Genomic DNA, 21370 nt, shown 5'->3' with positions numbered 1-21370 from the left:
TTGCCAGGTCTTGTACCAATACCATTTTTTTTCCTATTGGGTTATTCATGGTTTTTTTCCTTTCTTATTATTTAATGTATAAGAGGAATCCATTTGGGATATGAATCATTTAACTGTTACTTGACTATTGTAATTATCTTCTTCCTAAACCATAACCAGTTCATTTTTTTTTCCTTTAGGAAAAGCATATAAGGTCAATTCCAAATGAGTAGAGGGCTTTATTCTTGTTTAATCCAGTGTATGATGGCATATATAGTCTCCGCAATTGGTGAACAGTCATAAACAGTTTCTGCAGATCCTAGTAAAAAGTTTTCTACAAAATACTTCAAAGTTTTTCCCTCAAACCTGTAAAGTAGCCTCCTCTCAGCATCTTGGGAGTTAGAGACAAGCACATGCTATAGAGAGGTGAGCAAAAGAAAATAAATGGGTGAACCAGTAGCAGAGAAGGATCTAGACTTCTCACAATAGCCCTGAAGTAGAATGAAAGTGGTTTCATTGAGTGAAATAAAGTGATCATTGTTTAGGCATCTCAGATTTAAAATTTTAACTTTGACTACATTGAGTCATTCTAATTCAAATATATAATTAAGCTTATAGGTGTTGGAGGAGTTTCTTCTGTTATGCCTTCATTCTGATTGTATAGTGGTTTACCCTGACTGGTTGAAAGTTGAGGAAATGCAAATATGAGGCAGACAGCTTGGATATCTATTAATGTAAAAATACTTACAAACCTACTAGACAGTAAGCTCAGTGAGGTCAAGTCCTATATTTATCATATTCAGCATCATTATATCCTCATCATTTGTTCAGTTGATGATCTAGTAGTCAGCGCTAGGGTCTCTGTATTGTGTACTTGGTGTAATTGAAGTGACCAAGATGGACAAAGTCTCTACCTTCATAAAGCCTACATTCTCGTAGCAAGGAATACTCTAATTCTAGAGAAAGATCCATGACAATAAAGAAGAATGATGTAGCAAAATGGGATAGATAGTGTATGGGGCTGGAGGTTTCTAATGAAGGTATTGTGGGCGAGAAGCCTTCTGAGGATGGGTCATAGCAGTCGTCAACAACATGTACCAGATAGGGGAAGAGAGTGAGCTAGAGATAAGGAAAGAGACATAGAAAACCACACTGTCAGGCCTCCAAAACAATCGTTTCCAATTCAGGATGTAAGTGCTACCTCTTTGTCTTATTTCTGTCAGTTTATATGAGCCTGGAAAAATAATTTGACTAAGGCATTCAATTTAGTCAACGATTCAACTAAAGCATAGATATCATACGAAGGAATTAATGAATTTGTAAAATATGCTCCCTTTCTTTGGGGAATAGTGTACATGCTGAGAGAAGAGCTGGCTCTGTAGCCTGTTGTGGTGGGCTTTGGCTCAACTATTAATTGCCTAAGTAGTTTGTGAATTTCTGTCAACCTATCTCTCTGGGACCCCACTCAGGCCATAACAGGTCTTCAAGCCACGTTTAATGTTCACATCCCGTGGGTATCTACAAACCATGGCTCACCGGATGATTTGACAAAAAAAGGTTTTAAAGAAACACTTAAAGTGCAACACTGAACTCATGTGGAATCTACCGTTTGCACAAACAAAACAATGACATGACTAAGATTCTCTAGATATTAACTTAATGCAGACTTCCTTCTTGCTTCACATATTTTAAAATACATGTTTCGAATTCCCACTAGTGTCTAATAGGTGTTCAATGTTACTTGCCCACTCCCCCAATGCCTCCTTAAAGAGAAAAAAAAAATCTGCCCTAAAAAAATTTTTTTTTTCTTAGTGAAGTGCTTAAATCACAGATGTTTTACAAGTACCTTTCCATGAGTTTCATTGTTTTGTTTATTTTGCTTTTGTCCGTCCCAGGCACCTTCAAATTTCTATGACACACTTTTTTTTTTTTCAAAGTCAGCATTTGACCTGGCTCATGGAGCCAGTATGCAGACCTTGCAGGCGGGTTGATTGTTGCATGGACTATAATTTCGACACAGAATTTACGGCTTCTTTGAGGAACCAATTTTCAAGCTAAGAGAACAAATGAAAGCTCATCTTTGGAAAAGTATTTATACGCTTGGTATGCTCTCCCCTAATCATCGGGTTCTTAGTAATGAATACAGAACGTGGCATCGGTTTTTCACGTTCGTAGGTTTTTGTCTCAGATTTCTGGAGAGTGATTTCCTCGCTTGACGTTTTATTTTCCTGATTTATTCATCGTTAACATGCTACAGAAAACCCCTTCTTTCCAGCGACTGTTCTCTCTTTTTCAAAAATCGCTTAGGAATGGAAACCTTGACTTTTGAGAGTCGCCTTAGGTCTGTTCTCCACCGCCCCCTCCTCCCCACTCCCCCCGGTACACTCACAGCCGAGGCCGCCGGCATCTGAGCTGAAAAAAACCCGGTGGCGGGCGAGGAGCGGTGGGTGTCAGATTGGCGACAGGGCTCCGGCTGGCGGCGGGCGAGCCCGCCGGGGTTAACCGGGGCGCCGGGGTCAGCGCCCTCGAAGTTGGGGGCCTCGGGCTGAGTCTCGCCGGAGCCGAGGCAACCGCTAGACCCCAGAGTCCCGCCGCCCTGGTCCCTCCGGGGCGGAATGAATCGCCTAATCTGTCGCGACCCCTCGGGGATCCTGCTCTTCCCAGCGCAGTCCCGGCGACAAAGTGCGTCGTGGGGCCGCAGCAGGCGAAGTGGAGCCGGCGAGGGGAAGAGCCCCGGCCTGAGGCGGAGGGAGAACGAGGGGCCGGGAGCCGGGGGGATTTCCTCCTGCGCTTCCCCCTCCAACGGGAGCGGAAAATGTGATTTGCTGTGCATTCCAGGCGCGGTTCCCTGGGGTGACCTCTCCCAGCCGGCCCGGGCGGGGGGAGCAGACAAAGAGGCGAGGCGGGCGGAGAGGGGACCCCGCGGGGAGGCAGGAGGGGTGCGGGGCGGGGGCAGCCCCGGCAAAGGGGGCGGATAGCGGGTCCCGCGGCGGCGGCGGCGCCTGGCCAATGGAGAGGCGCGGCTCCGAGCGCCGCGCTCCGCCGCCAGCATTTAAACGAGACGCGGCGCGATGCCCGGCACTCGGGGCGCCCTTCGCTGACCCGCGATCCAGCGCGCAGCGGGAGCGTCGCTCGCCGTCCGGCTGACCCCGCACCGAGCCCGGGCGGCTCGGGCCGCGGCCGCACGCAGCGCCACGAGTTGAAAGCGCACGCCCGGAAGACTCGCCGCATTGACAGGTGAGAAGGGAGGCGCCCAGCAGCGGTTAGGTGTGTGCTGGCGATGGGGGGTCCCGCAAACGACGCCCGCGCCCCGCTCGGTGCAGACGCGCGGTCACCCTCGGTGCAAGCTAGCCGAGACCCAGCGGACGGCGTCGCTGAGCCCTGCCTGCCGAGGTCGCGGCGGCCGTAACCTGCCCCCACGCGGTCTATAGGGAAAGGCGGGGAGAGAGTGTGTCAAGAGAAGGGATGACCCCGCAACCCATTTTCTCCTTTGGGAGCCCCGTTAACACGCTCGTGATGTGCCTGGAGGGCACCCCTGCTAGAGGCACCCGCGTGGAGTGGCCGCGGAGTCCAGGCGGCCGGCGCGCGGGAGGAGCAGTTTGGTGAGCGGGAGAAGCCGCGACCTGCGGCTCGGCGGCCGACGGTGCCGCAAGTTGAGCTGAGAGGATATCAAGTATTTAAGGTGCTGCCCGGACACTGGGGGCGGCTAGGGCGCCAGGCGGAGTCCGGAGAGTGATCCTGCTGCGGTCCAGAGGATCTGGAGAATCCGGGATAGGCCCGAAGTGAGGCGGCGACGCGGGCGAGAGTGTGCGGGAGAGGAGACTCGGGCTTCGGTGGCGGCGGACAGCCGAGGGTCTGGTAACCCGACAGCTGCACGAGGTGCGCGGCCGGGACGCAGGGTCCTGCGAGCCCGCAAGCTCAGGTCAGGTACATCGCACGCACCCACGTGCCGTCTGGGCACACGCTGCGCCCAGCTCCCTCTTCCTGTCCGGAGCGCTCCAGGGCTGGACAGCGTCGAGAAAACCAGGTCAGGCGCGGAAGCAACAACCGGCCAGGTTTGTCTTCTGTAGGGACCTTAATCTGTTGTCTTAGACGCTCCGGCCTTGCCTCGCTAGTGACGAGGAACGCGGGACTGGCAGCGGGAGGCGAGTTCCCGGCTCCCACGGTCAGGTCGACCCGCGTCGCGTCTTTCCCGCTGCCTCGCCCATCCCGCTCACTCTTCTGCAGCTCGCACGGCAAGGCCAGGCGGCCGTCGGGGCTGTCATCTCGCCAGTCGGAGTTATTTGTAGACGCCAGGTTTAGGAAGAACAGATGCGCCACCAGCTCTTACGTGGCATTGTCTTCGGACCCCTTCCCGGTTTGGGGGATGCGCTAGCCAGGAGTTCCTCCGGGCCGGGGTTTGGCGACCAGTGAAGGAAAGGTGATCAGCCTCCTCGGCGAAGCCCTTCACTGGGGCTGACTCGAATGCGCTCCCCACCTTCTCCATCCCGGCCGGCTCTGAATCCTGTCCTTTTAGACCGAAATCTTACTTTGAATTAGGAATTAAAATAGATTCTTAAATGGTCCGGGGGCAGAGAGGCGACCATCGGTAGTAGTTGCATGTACTGCTGGAAAGAGCAAATCCGAGCGGTGTGTGCAGTTTGTTTATGTTCCCCTTAGATGGTTCCAGGACACGAGTTGATTAAAGCAATCTATTGTGTTAAGTGGGTCACCAGGGTTTTAAGCTGACCCAAGGATCCCAGAGTGGAGGCTTCCTTCTGGCTATACACACAAGTTAAATAAATAGCGGAGAAGAGGTTAAGATAACCCCGATCCCAGGGTGAGGAGTCTTCTTTCACCCCTAAGGCATTTCCCTCCCCTTCCTTTCCTTCTCTTTTTTGGAAGAGGTGGGAGGATGGGGAACTTGAAGGGATGGTTTTTCCAAAGCAAGGGAGGAAAGATCTTAAAACTATAGTCTCCTCTCCCCCTACTATATCCTTCAAGTTGACAACAGTAAGTGATTTGGTTACCGTCACTTGATAAATAATTATTCAAGGGTTCTTTAGAACTGTAGTTGCTGTGTGTGTGTGTGTGTGTGTGTGTGTGTGTGTGTGTGTTTAACCTCTGGGTCATTGTAGGAATTAGAGTCTTTTGTAAACTTTGTAATTTCACAGGTTTCCTATTTTCTTAAAAGTTCATTTCAGTGAAATGTTTTGGTGACCCACCATCTACAGGAAATCCAGGTTGACTAATGTCATCTTTATTTGAGTGGTTTTACAGGGGAGACTAGAAATCTATTATGTCCCCCCATCTCTGTATGAGACCTGTCTTCTAAACTGAAGTGGTTGATAGATGCCCTCTGTCTTAATGTTCACGTATTAAAAGTGATCAGATTTATGCCACAGACCCCTCTCCCAAGAAAGTCTTATTGACAGGAAAGCTAGAGTAAAAGACAGACAGGAAAACCTAAACCCTTTATGTAAAGGAGGGGGGGAGGCAGCAGGGAAGGTGACTGTAGCATCTAACCCAAAAGCACAGATCAGACAAGTGTTACCAGTCCGTGTCTTACATCTGCAAGGAATTTTCTTTCATTTCAACATATGTTCTTAGAAGTGCAAAGTACAAGAGGAATCCTTGGGACAAGAGAAGTCTTTTTTTTTCCCCATGAAAAAATGAAGATATATTGCAGATAATTGTTTGATTTATAATATTCTTAAATCCCTCCTGCATGTTTCCCTTGTTCAATATTGTGCTGGGTGTCAGTAAAATAGTGGTTGAGGACCTGTGCATGACAGAACTGGGTTCAAATTCTGACTATCTACTTCTGAGTTGTGTGAACTTGGACAGATTCCTAGCTTCTCTGAGTGTGGGTTATCTGATTAGTAAAAGGAAGACAACCTCAGAGGTTTTCATGGAAAAACAAATAGAAAATTCTGCCAGAATTTAGTAAAATGCATTACATAATAAGGGCTCAATAATAAAGGTTGGTTCTCTGGTTAGTGGTGGTATTCATAGAAGTAGTAGCAGTATATGGCACCAGGATCGTTCTGAAATTAAATCCTGAATCTCACCCAGTGACTAACAGAACTTTCACTATAATACAGGTATATAGGTTGGCTACTGTCAATAGCAGTGTACAGTAGACATTTAATATTTTTTTTACCTTCTTACTCAATTCCTGTTGACTGCAAGAGCTGTACACTAACATTAACTTCACTAAAAATCTTCTGATGAACCTAAAACTTTTAAAATTTAAAGATCAAATTAAAAGCAACTATTATATATAATATATCCTATCTACTTATACTTTGCCCTTCTCAAAGATTTAGTCTTGAGAAAAAGGAACATATTATTCTAAAACCTGGCCTGTACTTAGAGCATTTGCTGTCACTTCCATTATTTTTTATGCTGGGAGAAAAATTTGATATTGTGTCTATTTGACATCTTTCTAAAACTTGATTCATTAGGAGGAATTAACCAGAGGTTCAGGCACAGGCATCTGGCTTTCTGACCATTGTCTCTTCACTGTAACTCTTACTCAAAACTCATTGAACTGATTATGAGCAGGTTGGTTAGCTAAAATGAGAAATACAGTGAGAACAGTGCAGAAAGGAGTTGGCCTAAACTTTGCCAGATTCCTTTCTGTGGAGTCAAGAACATTGGAACCAGGTCACATATCCCATTTTTATTTCTGAGTTCCTTAGAATTAGAAGATCATATTCTTAGCGCCTTTAGGAGGACTGAAATAAATCACCCTGAACTGCAAAGGACAGAGGTAGTTAATATGGCTTTTCTTGCATGCAGATATTTACTCTTGATTACTAAGGGAAACTGACAGGAAAATGTCAGGAAAAGAAGAGCTACTCTGAGAATATTTATGTCCTCTGGGCAAGTGGATTGCCGGGAGGGAGGGCGGCAGTGTGGATAGTGGTAAAGGAAAAACAGGTGGGAAGGGTGAGGCTTGCTGGTGGAGAATAGTTGCAGAGAGATCTCACCATGAAAATATGATCACATTACTTGGAGTAGCAGAATGCATTAAGAGAAAGTTGAGGTAGGTTTTGAAAAGAATAATACCATCTGCAAAGAAGAATCAAGGGCTGTCTCTGTGGGGCATCGTGATGTGCTCTAGGTCCATGAGATATATCATTAACTTGATGTGAGTAGGTCTTCTCAGGAATGGAAATTATCATAAAGTATTTGTAGCTCATGGTTGGACATAGGTGATAAATCAAAGGAACCTAAGTGTAGGTCGGCACTGAGAATGATTTTTGAATATGGGGCATCCTGCTAGGTGCTGATGTAGCAAAGAGTTGGAAAACAGAACATTTGTCCTCAAGGAATTTACAACTTCTTGCTTTCCTCCATGTCTATGATATCTACAGAAGTGCAAATTATTTGATACAACTGGGATTTCCAGAGCAAAAATTCTAGTTTCCATCTCTGAGTAATCAAGACCAATTGGGGCATGGGGTGGTGGTGACTTGAACACAGTGACTTGACAGATAATTATAGTTCTCATTCCCCTCACTGTTATTCTTGTAGAATATCTGGTGCCCCTCAGAGCACTGCTGTTCTTTGAAAAGCCGAGGTCACAGTTGATTGAGATTCTTGAAGTTGGCTTTTACTTCTCTCTGAATAGCTATTTATAATATTTGAGAAATTCAAAAGCCTCACAATTAGCACTTAAGATCTTTAAAGAATAGGCTTTTCCTAAATGAAAAATCATTTCATAATATTTTCCAGACCTAATAAATCTTACTTTCAGAAAATTAAATTTTCTTTAGGAAAAAAAAAAAAAAGACCAGCCTTTGTCATTCTAGAACCCTCTGGCTTGTGGAGTACATGCTCTCCCATAGGAACAGGAAGTCTGTCTAAATTAAAAGTGAAAACCACAGTTGACTAATTTTGAATTTGCTGCTTTATTGTTGTTTTTAAAAGGTAAAAAATGGAAACCCTGTAAATCAAGGTGGTCCATAAAAATCATTTATGTAACAAATTTTAATGAGCACCTATTCTGTGCCAGACATTGAGAATATGATGGTGAATAAGCCCTTGTGAATATCTGACTAGATATTTATTTAATTATGTATTTGAAAATGCCAGAGAAGAAAAGTTAAGTATAAAGAGAGTCTGAAGCTAGTCTGGAGAAGGAAAACTGCATTTTTGGACAAATGTTTAAGAGAGAGGATGGTCTGGTGATGTGAACCCAGAAGATACCAGTAAATACACATTTCCAGTCAGTCTCTGGTTGACCTCTGAGATTCTGGGCGGTGAGGGTCTAGTCTGGGAGGATTGAACTGGCTTAGAGGTCATTTTTAGTAAGGGTGGGGGAAACTGTGTGTTGGCCTGGGACCTTCTTATGTGTGCCTCCTCTGAAATGAGCAGTAACTGCATTTTATTTTACATCCTGGTGCTGAATTGAATAAATGACAGAAACTTGTGGAAGCTGCTCAGACCGAAGGAGCATGGCTCAAGTTATCGTGGTTTCTGGAGAAAATCAACTCCGTTTTATAACTGGACTTTTTAAATAAGTGATTTTTTAAAAGACCAAACAAGAAAATTAATTTTATTGTTGTTTTGGAGGCAAAAAGGGCCTGTTTAAAGAACAGAGATGTTGTAACATAAACTGACAAAAGCCAGGGAGCCTAGCGTCAGAGCAGGAACTGAATGTCACCTCATCAGTACCAAACTTGAACTCGCTCCAAAGTATTAGGTTAATGTTGGAAAGATAGCACCATGTAAGGACATTTAAAATTTAGTAGTTAATTTCTTAATTCCACATAATTCTTAAAGTTGAATGATCTTTACTTGCCTGGGGCTGTCCCTCAGAAAACATTTCCCCAAAGAAGTGTATGGTAATCTGGCATTGACATAGCTGTCGTTTACTAACTATTGTTGTACACAAGAACATACAGTTATCGGGACCATAATAAGTCAAAGTTAGGGAGAAATCTCTGTGGGAGTACAAGAGATGAAGAGAGAGGTCCTGGCTGAATTCAACTATTGGCTGATTAGCCGTGTGACCCTGAGCGAGTTACTTCATGGCCTAACAGCCAAGGGGGCGATGGCATAGCAGTAGTAATGGGAATAATAGTACCCAATTCACAGAGATACTCAGAGAAATAAATGACATATTTAACATAAACATTTAACAAGTTAGCTGCTGTTATTAATTTTTGAATTAATGCCCTTTTCCATTTTTCCTGTCTCTCTCCCCTTGCTTCCCTCCTTCAGTATGAGCCGCACCGCATACACTGTGGGAGCCCTGCTCCTCCTCTTGGGGACCCTGCTGCCGACTGCTGAAGGGAAAAAGAAAGGGTCCCAAGGTGCCATCCCCCCGCCAGACAAGGCCCAGCATAATGACTCAGAGCAGACTGAGTCGCCCCAGCAGCCAGGCTCCAGGAACCGGGGGCGGGGCCAAGGGCGGGGCACTGCCTTGCCGGGGGAGGAGGTGCTGGAGTCCAGCCAGGAGGCCCTGCACGTGACCGAGCGCAAATACCTGAAGCGAGACTGGTGCAAAACCCAGCCGCTTAAGCAGACGGTCCACGAGGAGGGCTGCAACAGCCGCACCATCATCAATCGCTTCTGCTACGGCCAGTGCAACTCCTTCTACATCCCCAGGCACATCCGGAAGGAGGAAGGCTCCTTTCAGTCCTGCTCCTTCTGCAAGCCCAAGAAGTTCACCACCATGATGGTCACACTCAACTGCCCTGATCTGCAGCCACCCACCAAGAAGAAGAGGGTCACGCGCGTGAAGCAGTGTCGTTGCATATCCATCGATTTGGATTAAGCCGGGCACACCCAGCCATCCTAGGAATGCAGCCCCCTGTGGGCCGGACCTAAAACAACCTGATTCTTACTTGGCTTAAATCTAGAGGCGAGAAGAACCACCAGGTGCCTCCAGGCAAGAGCTTTCTTGTCTGTAGTTTGTGTGCAGGAGTGCGTATAGGTGCCTGTGGGTTTTTAGAGCCACCAGGGGAACTGCAGTCTCTGCTAGAAGGCACTTCCTATTATGTAAATGTTTCTGCTACTACCAGGGATGGCACAGAAATCCCACAAGCCCTAAAGGTCCATCCAAAGTGGCAGGACTGTGGTCTGGTTCTGTCTTTGTCTTTCAGGTGCCCTCCTGGGGACAGGAATCTGCTTTCAGAATGAGCCTTGATGGAAAGGCAACGCTGAGGGGGATGTCTGTTTTAGTGCTGCATCAGACTTGGAAAAGTGATTTCAACCTGTGCTTGCTTCCTCTCTTCCTCCTCCCTTCCACAACCCATCCCTTTTTAGGTTCTTAGTGGCTAATTCCGCATAATCCCCTGTCAGGGTTTCTAAATTAATTCTTGTGACCCCAGACATAAATGTTTTCCATTTTGTGAAGACCCTCCAGACCTTGAGGGAGGTTGGTGTGACCAAGAACAAGACAGAGGGCTATGCAAGGGAGGGACTGCTGGGGCCCAGCAGAATTTATTAGGGAGATGGGCAGAGGCTTGGCAGGCAAACCCCCAAACACAGCGAGACCCATGCTTCAGCAAAAGCTTTTTTCCTGGTGTTTAGCATATCCCAAATGAATGGGAGAAATGAGACTACTAAACAACAACAAAAACAAAACCAATCAACCAACAAAAAAAACATTAAATCTGGCTTGCCCTGTGATCTGCTGAAACTAGCTGTAACCCAACACCAAAGTTAAGACATAAATATTGACTACTCTATTTTCAGAATTAAGTAAGTGAGCCAAATGGAAAAAACAGCTCCTCCTGCTTTGTCCCTTAGGAGGGACAATAGATATATTTCAGAATCCCCATCCTTATGCAGGGATAGGGAAAAAAGAAAACCTTTTTAGACAGAGGTCCTAATCTTTCGTTTTTCTTGGTTATAATCACCTTTCCCTGTTTATTATTTCTGTACAATGCTTCTGAGAGTCACCAGCCTTTATTATAAAGGTTTTGCCTCTGCTGCAAGTACCAGCCAGTTAGTTAATGAACCAGTCTCAGTCGAAAGAGGTTAGGGTCTGCTCCATTTTACCTAGATGTCTATTTTTGGGTCTTTTTGCTTCAGCCATTGTTAGGAGATTGTGCCTGAGAGAAGAGGAGAATAAAGAAGTAGAGGGGGATTGACTTTGGTTAAGTAGCAGTTACCTCTTAATAGTGGGAGGAGATATAGGGGATGGGACACCTCCTTCCTCATCTGCTCTTTGGGGGCCTAAGGGGAAACCTCTGTTACAAAAGCAGATCAGTGGGTGCCTTTGCTGCCCATCTGTTCATCTACTACTAGTGAGATCCATGTAACATGGCAACCATTCAGTACCTACCAGTAGGTACTGTCCTTTGACCCTGGGCTACTTAGGATTTATCGACTGGCTAAAGTGAAGGGTGAGTGAACCTTACTGCACTTTGGACTTAGCTAACTTGTTCTCTTTAAGTCTGTGGTTTTATAGGTTAATGCTCCAAAATATTCTTTTTGCCTTATATTTTCTGGGGCTCACTATCAAGACATATATAAGATGGGAAACAAGCACCACAGACTTGGGAATCAGATGCCCATCAAGACTCCAGAATTGAAAGTACCGTTGAAACTAGAGAAAGTGTTTTTATTTGTTTTCATTGTAGTCTAGTGCTCTCCCACCTAAGAACCAAAGAACTAGAACATGCTAAATGTTGGGTCTAATTTTGAATCTTTAAAACTCACTACTGATGATTTCTACACTAGGCAGATTTGTGTAACACGTAGTCTGTGCAATTTGTTTACACCGTATGCCCCTGTTCCTGCCCTAAACCCTAGTATCATCCACATTCTCCACCAATAAGGCACAGAATGGATTCACTTAAGCACACAAATGCCAAGCCAGAATTTTGAGGGTGGGGGAAAGGAATAGAAAGGGGAAGGAGCTGAAAATGTAAAACCACACCAGAAAGGAAAAATGACATTCGGAACCAGCAAACACTGAATTTCCCTTGTTGCTTTAATTCTGCCACAAACATGCAATTTTGCTACAAAGAGATGACTTAAGTTGGCAGCAGTAATCTTCTTTTAGTAGCTTGTACCACAGTCTTGCATGTAAGTCAGAATTGGCTCAAGTAAAGAGAGTTTCCTCAAAATTAACTTCACTGGGATAATCAGCAGCATAACTACCCTAAAGCACAGCACTGGCCGAAGAGGGAAATGTCTGCTTTACTTATTGTGTCTATATTAAGACTAGCACAATTATGGTGTGTCTTCCAACAGTTACTGACAATGCCATATCTGTTGCATATTGGTGTCACTATGATGTAATGATATACTTTCTCATTACTATAGTAGATTTTGTAATGGCAAGATAATTGTGATCTTGATCTTTCCTATTAAATTAATGCCAAGCACTAAATATAAATTTTATGATGTACAATTTGTGCTTGGAATGAAAAGAGAAAAACACACATCCTGGGTTTTTTTGTTTTTTGTTTTTGGTAGTTCTTCAAAGTTGAAAATGCAAGTGATAAATCTGGAGGAAAGGATAATTTCCACTGTGTGGAATGTGAATAGTTAAACAAAAAAGTTATGGTTATTTAATGTAATTATTAATTCAAATCTTTTGGTCACTGTGATTTCAAGCATTTTTTAAAAATTCCTTTATATGACTTCCTCTGAGTTGGGAAAAGAAGAAGCTGGCACCTTGTATGTTGTTGGAAGCTTTTAACCGGGGGTTTCAGGTCAGAGGGAAACAATAAATCTTGACACATCTGAATATGTTAAAGAGTCAAGAACTGAGTTTTTATTTTTTTTAATCAAATGTTCCTTTAAGGTTAACATTGCTGAAGCAATATTAAGAAAGACTTTAAATGTTATTTTAGAAGACTTATGATGTGTGTATACAAACAAATAGCAGATAAAGATAAATAGTTCACAGGTAAAGTTCTTTCAGGGAGAAAATCTAAAATGAAAAATGCCTGTACAGAACATTTATAAATGACCAGTTACTGCTTAAGAGTGAAAGTAGTTTTACTGATTTGTCATTCCATAAGATATTTTAAATATCAACTGCATTATGTATTATGTCTGCTTTAATCATTAAAAAAAAAACCCAAAGGATTATATAGACTACGATTGAGGTAACTTGCTGTGTATGAGGATGAGAGGGGATTTGATAATTTCATGAAAGCTAATTTGGTTTAAAGTAAAGTTTTGTGATTTGTAACTAGAATTTAATTTTCACCCCAATAATGTTTTATATAACCTTTCCCAAAGAGCAGCCAATAAACTAAACGTCTTCTCTTTGTTTCTGCGTATGTATTTTTTAAACTGGTAGTGTTAGGGTAGGGCAAGGATTCATTTGTTATGGGAAGGGAGGTAAAAAAGATAATGAGATTTATGGATTCTATAGAATTTACAAAGCAAATTTTTTCCCTCCACTTAGGTATTCAGATCCCCTTTGATTTCAGTAGGACATCTTAGACACAAAAAAGCTAGCCTGCAATAGAAAGGACCATCCTCTTATCCAAAGCAGAGCTAGAAGGAGTAAGAGGTTATGACAGAGTCCTTCAGATAGTAGAAGGATTGTCCCAAAGAACTGATAAAAGCCTCAATTTCAGTTGTTACAGAGGGAAAATGAGAGAAAAATTTTGAGCTTTCTGATGATGACTGTGGTTCAGCAATGCAATGAGCTGCCTTTGAGATGGTGGACTCCTGTCCCTGGAAGTACTTAACCAGATGCTATATGTTATTTAATAGGGATATGCAGTAGAATGAGTTATTGACCTGGGTATGCAATTGAACCAGTAGACTTCCCCTATTTCCTCCTCCTTGGACTGTGATTTGGGATCTCTACTAGGTAGTAATGCTCTGACAATAATGATAAAAATCCTGGCTGCTATGTATGTAATGCTTATGACAGATACACATTAAAGATTTTATTTGAATTGTTTCTTGCTTAATCCTTAAGTTAGCTCTATGATGTGGGTACCATTATTACCACTGCTAGGAAGCAGGGAACTTAGATGGTCTTCCTAAAGAGATTGTGCCCTTTAACACTATGCTAAAATTTCCACTTCGCTATCACTTAGTTCTTTTAAGAACAAAACATAGCACTATAAACATAGATAGATCCAACTGTTGAATATTCACAGCTAATGATTACAGCCACCAGAGGTTGTAGTTTGCACCATCAGGAGCCTAAATTCTGAATCATTCATTCAAATTGTCCTTGCACCTCTCTTTTTGTTATGGCCTCCTTGGACAGGGAAGAGAAGAACTGCAGCAGGTAGGAAGGTGACAATGTTTGCAGAGACCCACATCTAGGAGGTAATATACAAAGGGCTTGGCAAGTGAGGACTTGACAAGAGAAAGGCATTCCAGGTAAAATGAATGGCACTGTGGGAGAAGAGAAGTGAAAACGATGGAGTAAAGACTTCCAAAAATTCTCTCCATAAAAGCAGCAAGAAAAGTGGCAAAAATAGAATTAAATTCTTTAAAATTGAAAATTGAAAACTAACCAAAGGCTTGCACCAATCTGGGGAGCGTTTATTAAAGAAACACTGCTGAATCTCAGTAAGAACAAGCTTTGTGGCATTGTAACTTGCCCCATTCCCAACTTACATCATGCCTCTGTGGTGGCCTTGAAAACCAACAGTCTGCAATCACAGTGAAAGCCAGAAGTCTGGGAGCCAACTTCAAAACCTTGTTCCCAGAGAACTGCCATTTTTTAACTTGTCTCTTGGTTCGTTGGAAGAAGTCCTTTATGAAGCTATCTTTATTTGACTGATTGAGTTCACCTAGTGTGAATGCCTTATTCAAAATGACTAGAGGCAATGGATTATCTCCACAATTGTCCAAGTCAGGGAACAACAGTTGGGAAAAACAAAATGCTAACCAAAAAGCTTAAAAGGAAAAGCTGGGGAATGAGATGTTAGTGGCTTAGAAAAGTTCCAACATAGTACTGGAAATCTAAAAGGGAAAATGTGAATAGGACTGTTTTCATGCCCTAGGCTCGCCACTTGGTTAGGAAAGACCCGAAAAGACCCTAAACTCTCACCTTGGGTTGACCTTGAGGCTCAGCAAAAGCAGGAAGTGAAGGCAATGCAGAACTGTCCTCTGCTTGGCTGACTATTGAAGCCTTGCCCCAACATACACACAGACCTCCTCAGCAAAGACTGGTAGAATGATTGGTTCCAGATGTTTAAGGAAATCTCTGTTCAATCATTAGCTAGCCACTAAGTAAACTAATCAGAGACTTCAGTGACCATGCACAATGAATAGTACAGACTGTACAGAATTAGTTCAGAAAATTTGCTAAACGAACAACAAACAGCAGCAACAAAAAAGGGGAAAACCTGTGTTCCAGTGTTGCCATATATTGTTGTTGTTGTTTTTTAAGATTTTATTTTATTTATTTCCCCTTCCCCCTGTTGTCTGCTCTCTGTGTCCATTTGCTGTATGTTCTTCTGTGTCCACTGGCATTTGGCATTCTTGTCATATAGCACTGGGAAACTGTGTCACTTTTTTTGTTGTGTCATCTTGCTGCATCAGCTCTCCATGTGTGTGGTGCCACTCCTGTGTGGGCTGCGCGTTTTTCATGCGGGGCAGCTCTCCTTGCAGGGCACACTCCTTGCACATGGGGCACCCCTATGCTGGGGACACCCCTGCATTGCATGGCACTCCTTGTGTGTGGCAGCACTGCACATGGGCCAGCATGTGCTCACCACATGGGCTCACCACATGGGTTAGGAGGTACTGGGTATCGAACCCTAGACCCTTCGTATGGTAGACGGACACTCTATCAGTTGAGCCACAACCACTTCCCCATATACTGTTTAAGATGGACAGTTTTCAACCAAAACAATTATGAAATATGCAAAAACCCTGAGAACTTATGGTCCATACACAGGAAAAAAAGCAAAAGTATAGAAACAGTTCCTGAGCAAGCCCTAACATTGGACTTACTAGACAAAGGCTGTAAATCAGCTACTTTAAATATGTGCAAGAACTAAGATGCAGAGAGGATTGCAGGAAAACGGCAGAGTAGAATGCCCGAGGAATGCAGTCCCTCCACTAGAACAACTATTAAACTGGCAGGAACTGTTTGAATCAATTATTTTGAAACTATGGACTCTAGGAGAACACTGTGCAGCATCTAGAGATAAGTGGGAGGAAGAGACATTTAAATTGAAGTAAATACTAGTGAATTTCACTCTCTGTCAGTGATTACCATTCCCCATCCTGAGCCTTGCAGCAGGCAGAAGTCGGGTCCTCAATCCCTCCACTCCTGGTACAGCTTGTGCTAGGGTGGGCCATAAGGACCCAGTTCTTAAGATTCAGGGGTGATCACTGCTCATCACTGCTCATCACTGCTTTTTATCAGCTACTTCAGATCAATGGCTATGCAGGTGGTCATTGTTCCAGTGTACCTCAGGTAAATGTGGCAGAACACTCTTAAAGACATCCTCAAAACTAAGAAAAACAATTAAATGGTGGCATTTACTAGGCAAGCACCATAATAAAGAAAATGCAGATTCAAAAAGCCAGAGGAGAAACTCCTGATGTCCTTGCTGGCTCCTTCCCCCACCTTTTCCCAGGGTGGTGTGGAGCAAGCCAGCTCTTCCATTTTGAGTTTCTAATTTTGTTCTGACTGGGAAAACCTGATCCAGGAAACTCTTCCCTGGCTCACCCCACACCAAAATTTGCCTCCAGGAAAATAATCTTGAGATTGTAAAGCAGTATAAGTAACAATTAAGGCAAATGGCCTAGAGCAAAGGATTGACTTCTTTGAGACCTTCAATAAAGCATATAGGAGAGAAAGTCTATTTCACAGGTAATAGAGGGAGCATTCAAATTCCTGTAATTTCTGTAAATAGGGCAACTCCCAAAGCCACTAGCAAGCACAAGCCCAGGACAGGACACAGGCTCAGAAAAGACAGGCAGACCCTGCACTTTGCATTTTCTATGGTATGAAACTCTTTATAGGAAGACAGAATACTTAAAGGGAGCACTGGCCAACACAAAGCCAATTTGCAAAAGACTGAAAGTTGATTTTGCATTGGCTTATCTGGTTGTGTTAGTTGCTGGCACTCAAGAAAATGTCATAAATAACATCAGCAGGATACAAACGCAAGAAACAGACATCACAGGGATTAAATGCCAGAGTTAACACTTAAAAATATGAAAATATATAGTACTCAACAAAAGATTACATGACAAGAAAAGAAAGAGGAAATGATGGCCAATCCAAAGGAAGAGGATAAATAGGAGACATCAATGAAGAAGACCAGACTTTTGAAATACTGGACAAAGACTTAAAAAACATGATCTTCAATACACTTGAGGAGATGAAGGGAAATACAGAGAATGGAGATCAGGAAAACAATGAATGAACAATATGAAAATCTTAATAAAAGGATAGAAATTTTAAGAAGAAACCAAACTGAAATACTAGACTTGAAGAGCACAATAACTGAAATGAAAAATTGCCTTGAGCGTTTCAACAGCAGATTGGAGCTGGCAGAAGAATGAATCAGTGAACTCAAAGACAATACAATTGAAATGAGTCAGGATGAGGAGCAGGAAAAAAAAAAGAATTAGAAAAAGTGAACAGAGCCTAAGCAACATGTAGGATACCATCAAATGTACCAGTATACACATATGGGGGTCCCAGAAGAAGAAAGAGAGAAACAGGCAGAAGGAATAGTCAAAGAAATAAGGACAGAAAACTTCCCAACAGACATGAATATGCACATCTAAGAAGCCCAGTAAACACCAAACAATAATAAACTTGAAGAGAAATATGCCCAGACCATAGTAGTCAACATGTTGAATGCAAAGGACAAGAGAAGAGTTCTGAAAACTGCAAGAGAAAAAACAGTTATATACCAGGGGATCACAATTAGATTAAATGCCAATTTCTCATCCAAAACCAAGGAGGCAGGAAGGTAATGGGATGAAATGCTTAAAGTGCTGAGAGAAAACAATTACCAATCAATGATTTTGTATGAAGACTTTCTTTCAAAAAATAAGGGAGAGACTAATATATTCCAGGTAAACAAACCTGAGGGAGTCCATTACCACTAGATTGGCTCTACAAGCAGTGCTGCAGGGAGTTTTTTAGACTGAAAGGAAAGTAGATCAAAGCAGCATGAAGAAACTAAGACCTGTGGTAAAGATAACCATATGGATAATTATAAATGCCAGTATTAATGTATTATATTTTTTGGTATGTAATACTACTTCTTACAGGTGCAAAAATGCAAATGCATAAAAACTAATGATAAATCTGTGGTTTTGGAAATGCATTCTTCAAAGATATATTTTGTAACAATTGCAAAAAAATAGGGAGATGAAGAGTAGGGAAAAAGTTTGAGTGTATGCTATTGAAGTTAGGTTGGTATCAAATTAAATGTAATTATTTTATATTTAGGATGTTAAATTTTAACCCCATGGTAATAACAAAGAAAACATGAAGAAAATTTTTCAGAAAGTAAAGAGAAGGGACTCAATATTACAATAGAAAAAATCAAATAAATACGAAAGTAGGCATTAATTGAATAATTGAGGGACAAAAAGGTATAAAACTTAAATAGCAAGATGGCAAAATAAAGTCCTGCATTATCAGTAGTTACTTCAAATGTAAATGGATAATTCTCCAGGAAAAAAGCAGATATTGGCAGAATGGATAAAAAAGCAGGATTTAAGGAAATGCTATTTAAAAGAGACTCACTTTAAATTCAAAGACAACAGTAGGTTGAAAGTGAATGGATAGGAAAAAAATATCCCATGCAAGAAGTAACCAAAGGAGAGCTAAGGAAGCTATACCAATATCCAACAAAATAGGCTTTAAGTAAAAAATTGTTACAAGGGACACAAAAAAGTCATTATATACTGATAAAGGGGTTAATTCTCAACAAGATGACATAACAATTATAAATATATTTGCACCTAACTGCAGAGACCTGAATTATATAAGCAAATACTGACAGATTGAAGAGGAATATTAATAGTTCTACATTAATAGTAGAAGACTTTAATACACCACTTGCAATGATGGATAGAACATTTAGACAGAAGATCAATAAGGAAAGAGAAGACTTGAAGAATACTTTAAACCAACTAGAACTAACAGATATAAATATAGAATATGTGACCCAACAACATTAGAATACACATTCTTCTCAAGGGCACATGGATCATTTCCCTGGTAAGACCATATCTTAGGTCACAAAACAAGTCTCCACAATTTCTAAAGTATTGAAATCATACAATGTATCTTCTCCGCCACAATCAAATGAAGCCAGAAATCTAAAACAAAAGGAGAAATGGAAAATTCATAAATACATGGAAATTAAAGTACTTTTAAACAACCAAAGGGTTAAAAAGGAACTTACAAGGGAAATTAGGAAATATCCTGAGGCAAATGAATATGAAAACACAACATACCTAAACCAATGGGACGTAGCAAAGGCAGCACAGAGAAGGAAATGTATAGCTCTAAATGTTTATATTAAAAAAGAAGAAAGATTTAAAATCAGAAACCTAACCTCAAAACTAGAAGATCTAGAAAAAGAAGAGTAAACTAAATGCAAAGCAAGCAGAAGGAAGGAATTTTATAACAAAGATTAGAGCAGAGATAAATTAGAGAATAAAAAACAATAGGATCAACAAAACCAAAAGTTCATTCTTTGAAAAGATCAATAAAATTGACAAACCTATAGCTAGACTGAAGAAGAAAAAAAAAAGAGAGCACACAAATAAGTGAAATCAGAAATGAAAAGGGGGACATTGCTACCAAACCCACAGCAATAAAAATGAACAATTGTATGCCAACAAATTTGATAACCTAGATGAAATGAACAGATTCCTAGAAACACAAAAACTACATACACTGACTCAAGAAAAAATCAACAAAACAATAACTACTAAAGAGATCGAATTACTAATAAAAAACCTCCTGATGAAGAAAAATGTGGGACCAGAGTGCTTCACAGGGGAGTTTTATCCAACATTCCAAGGGGAATTAATACCAATCCTGCTTAAACTCTTTGAAAAAATTGAAGAGGAAGGGACACTCCCTAATTCATTTGATGAGGTCAATATCACCCTCATACCAAAGTCAAATAAAAATGCCACAAGAAAAGAAAATTATAGATCAATATCTTTTAGGAATGTACTTGCAAAAATCCTCAATAAAATATTAGCAAATTGAATCCAACAGCACATTAGAAGAATTACACACCATGATCTGGTGGGATTTATCCTAGGTATGCAAGGGTGTTTCAACATAAGAAAATCAATTAGGTGGCAGACTTGGCCCAGTGGTTAGGGCGTCCGTCTACCACATGGGAGGTCCGCGGTTTAAATGCCGGGCCTCCTTGACCCGTGTGGAGCTGGCCCATGCGCAGTGCTGATGTGCGCAAGGAGTGCCCTGCTACGCAGGTGTGTCCCCCGCGTAGGGGAACCCCACGTGCAAGGAGTGCACCCCATAAGGAGAGCCACCCAGTGTGAAAGAAAGTGCAGCCTGCCCAGGAATGGTGCCACACACATGGATGACGCAACAAAAAGAAACAGATTCCCGTGCCACTGACAACAGAAGTGAACAAAGAAGACACAGCAAATAGACACAGAGAGCAGACGACTGTGGGTGGGTGGGGGGTGGGGGAAGTGGAGAGAAATAAATAAACAAATCTTTAAAAAAAAAAAGGAAAATCAATTAATGGAATATATGAAATTAACAGATGAAGTGGAAAAAAATGCATTTTCATCTTGCTTGATGCGGAAAAGGCATTTGACAAAATCCAGCACCTCTTCTTGATAAAAAACACTTAGAAAACCAGGAATAGAAGGAAACTTCCTCAACATGACAAAAGACATATGAAAAACCCACAGCTAACATCATACTTAACGGTGAAAGACTGAAAACTTCCCCTTTAAAATTAGGAATGAGACAAGGACACCCTCTGTAACCAGTGTTATTTAACACTGTACTATTTAACCAGTTATTTAACCAGTACTAGAAGTTCTGGTCAGAGCAGGTAGGCAAGAAACAGAAATAAAAGGCATCCAACTTGGAAAGGAAGAAGTCATACTTTCCTTATTTGCAGTTGATATGATATTATATACAGAAAATTCTGAAAAATCTACAATGAGTTCAGCAAAGTGGCAGGGTACAAGATCAGTATGCAAAAATCAATAGTATTTCTGTGGAAGGGGAAGGGGACTGAATAGTTAAAGCCATCTTGAAAAAGAAGAATGAAGTTGGAGAACTCACACTTCCAAATCTTAAAACCTATTTCAAATCCACAGTAATCAAACCAGCATTGTACTAGAACAGGACAGACATATAGACCAATGGAATCAAACGGAAAGTTCAGAAATCAATACTCACATTTATGGCCAATTAATTGTTTTCTTTTGTTTTGCTTTTTTTTTTTTCCCTTTGGTCACCTGATTTTTAACAAGG

The 21370-nt window shown here is 42.0% G+C and overlaps 1 protein-coding gene across 1 annotated transcript; it reads left to right on the top strand.

The window, feature by feature from the left end:
• Window positions 1–2929: 2929 nt before the first annotated feature.
• Window positions 2930–13847, top strand: GREM1 (gremlin 1, DAN family BMP antagonist). Its single transcript, XM_004455354.5, has 2 exons — window positions 2930–3216; window positions 9193–13847. The coding sequence occupies exon 2, from the start codon at window positions 9194–9196 to the stop codon at window positions 9746–9748; it is 555 nt and encodes a 184-aa protein (XP_004455411.1). The 5' UTR covers window positions 2930–3216; window position 9193; the 3' UTR covers window positions 9749–13847.
• Window positions 13848–21370: the final 7523 nt, after the last annotated feature.

Source organism: Dasypus novemcinctus, chromosome 3, assembly GCF_030445035.2.
Source record: "Dasypus novemcinctus isolate mDasNov1 chromosome 3, mDasNov1.1.hap2, whole genome shotgun sequence".
Classification (NCBI taxonomy): Eukaryota; Metazoa; Chordata; class Mammalia; order Cingulata; family Dasypodidae; genus Dasypus; species Dasypus novemcinctus.
The sequence above is the reverse complement of the archived record's forward strand: the minus strand, read 5'-3'. Positions and strand labels throughout refer to the sequence as shown.

Coding starts and splice junctions, on each gene's coding strand:
- GREM1 (XM_004455354.5), top strand. CDS start 9,194: ATGAGCCGCACCGCATACACTGTGGGAGCCCTGCTCCTCCTCTTGGGG.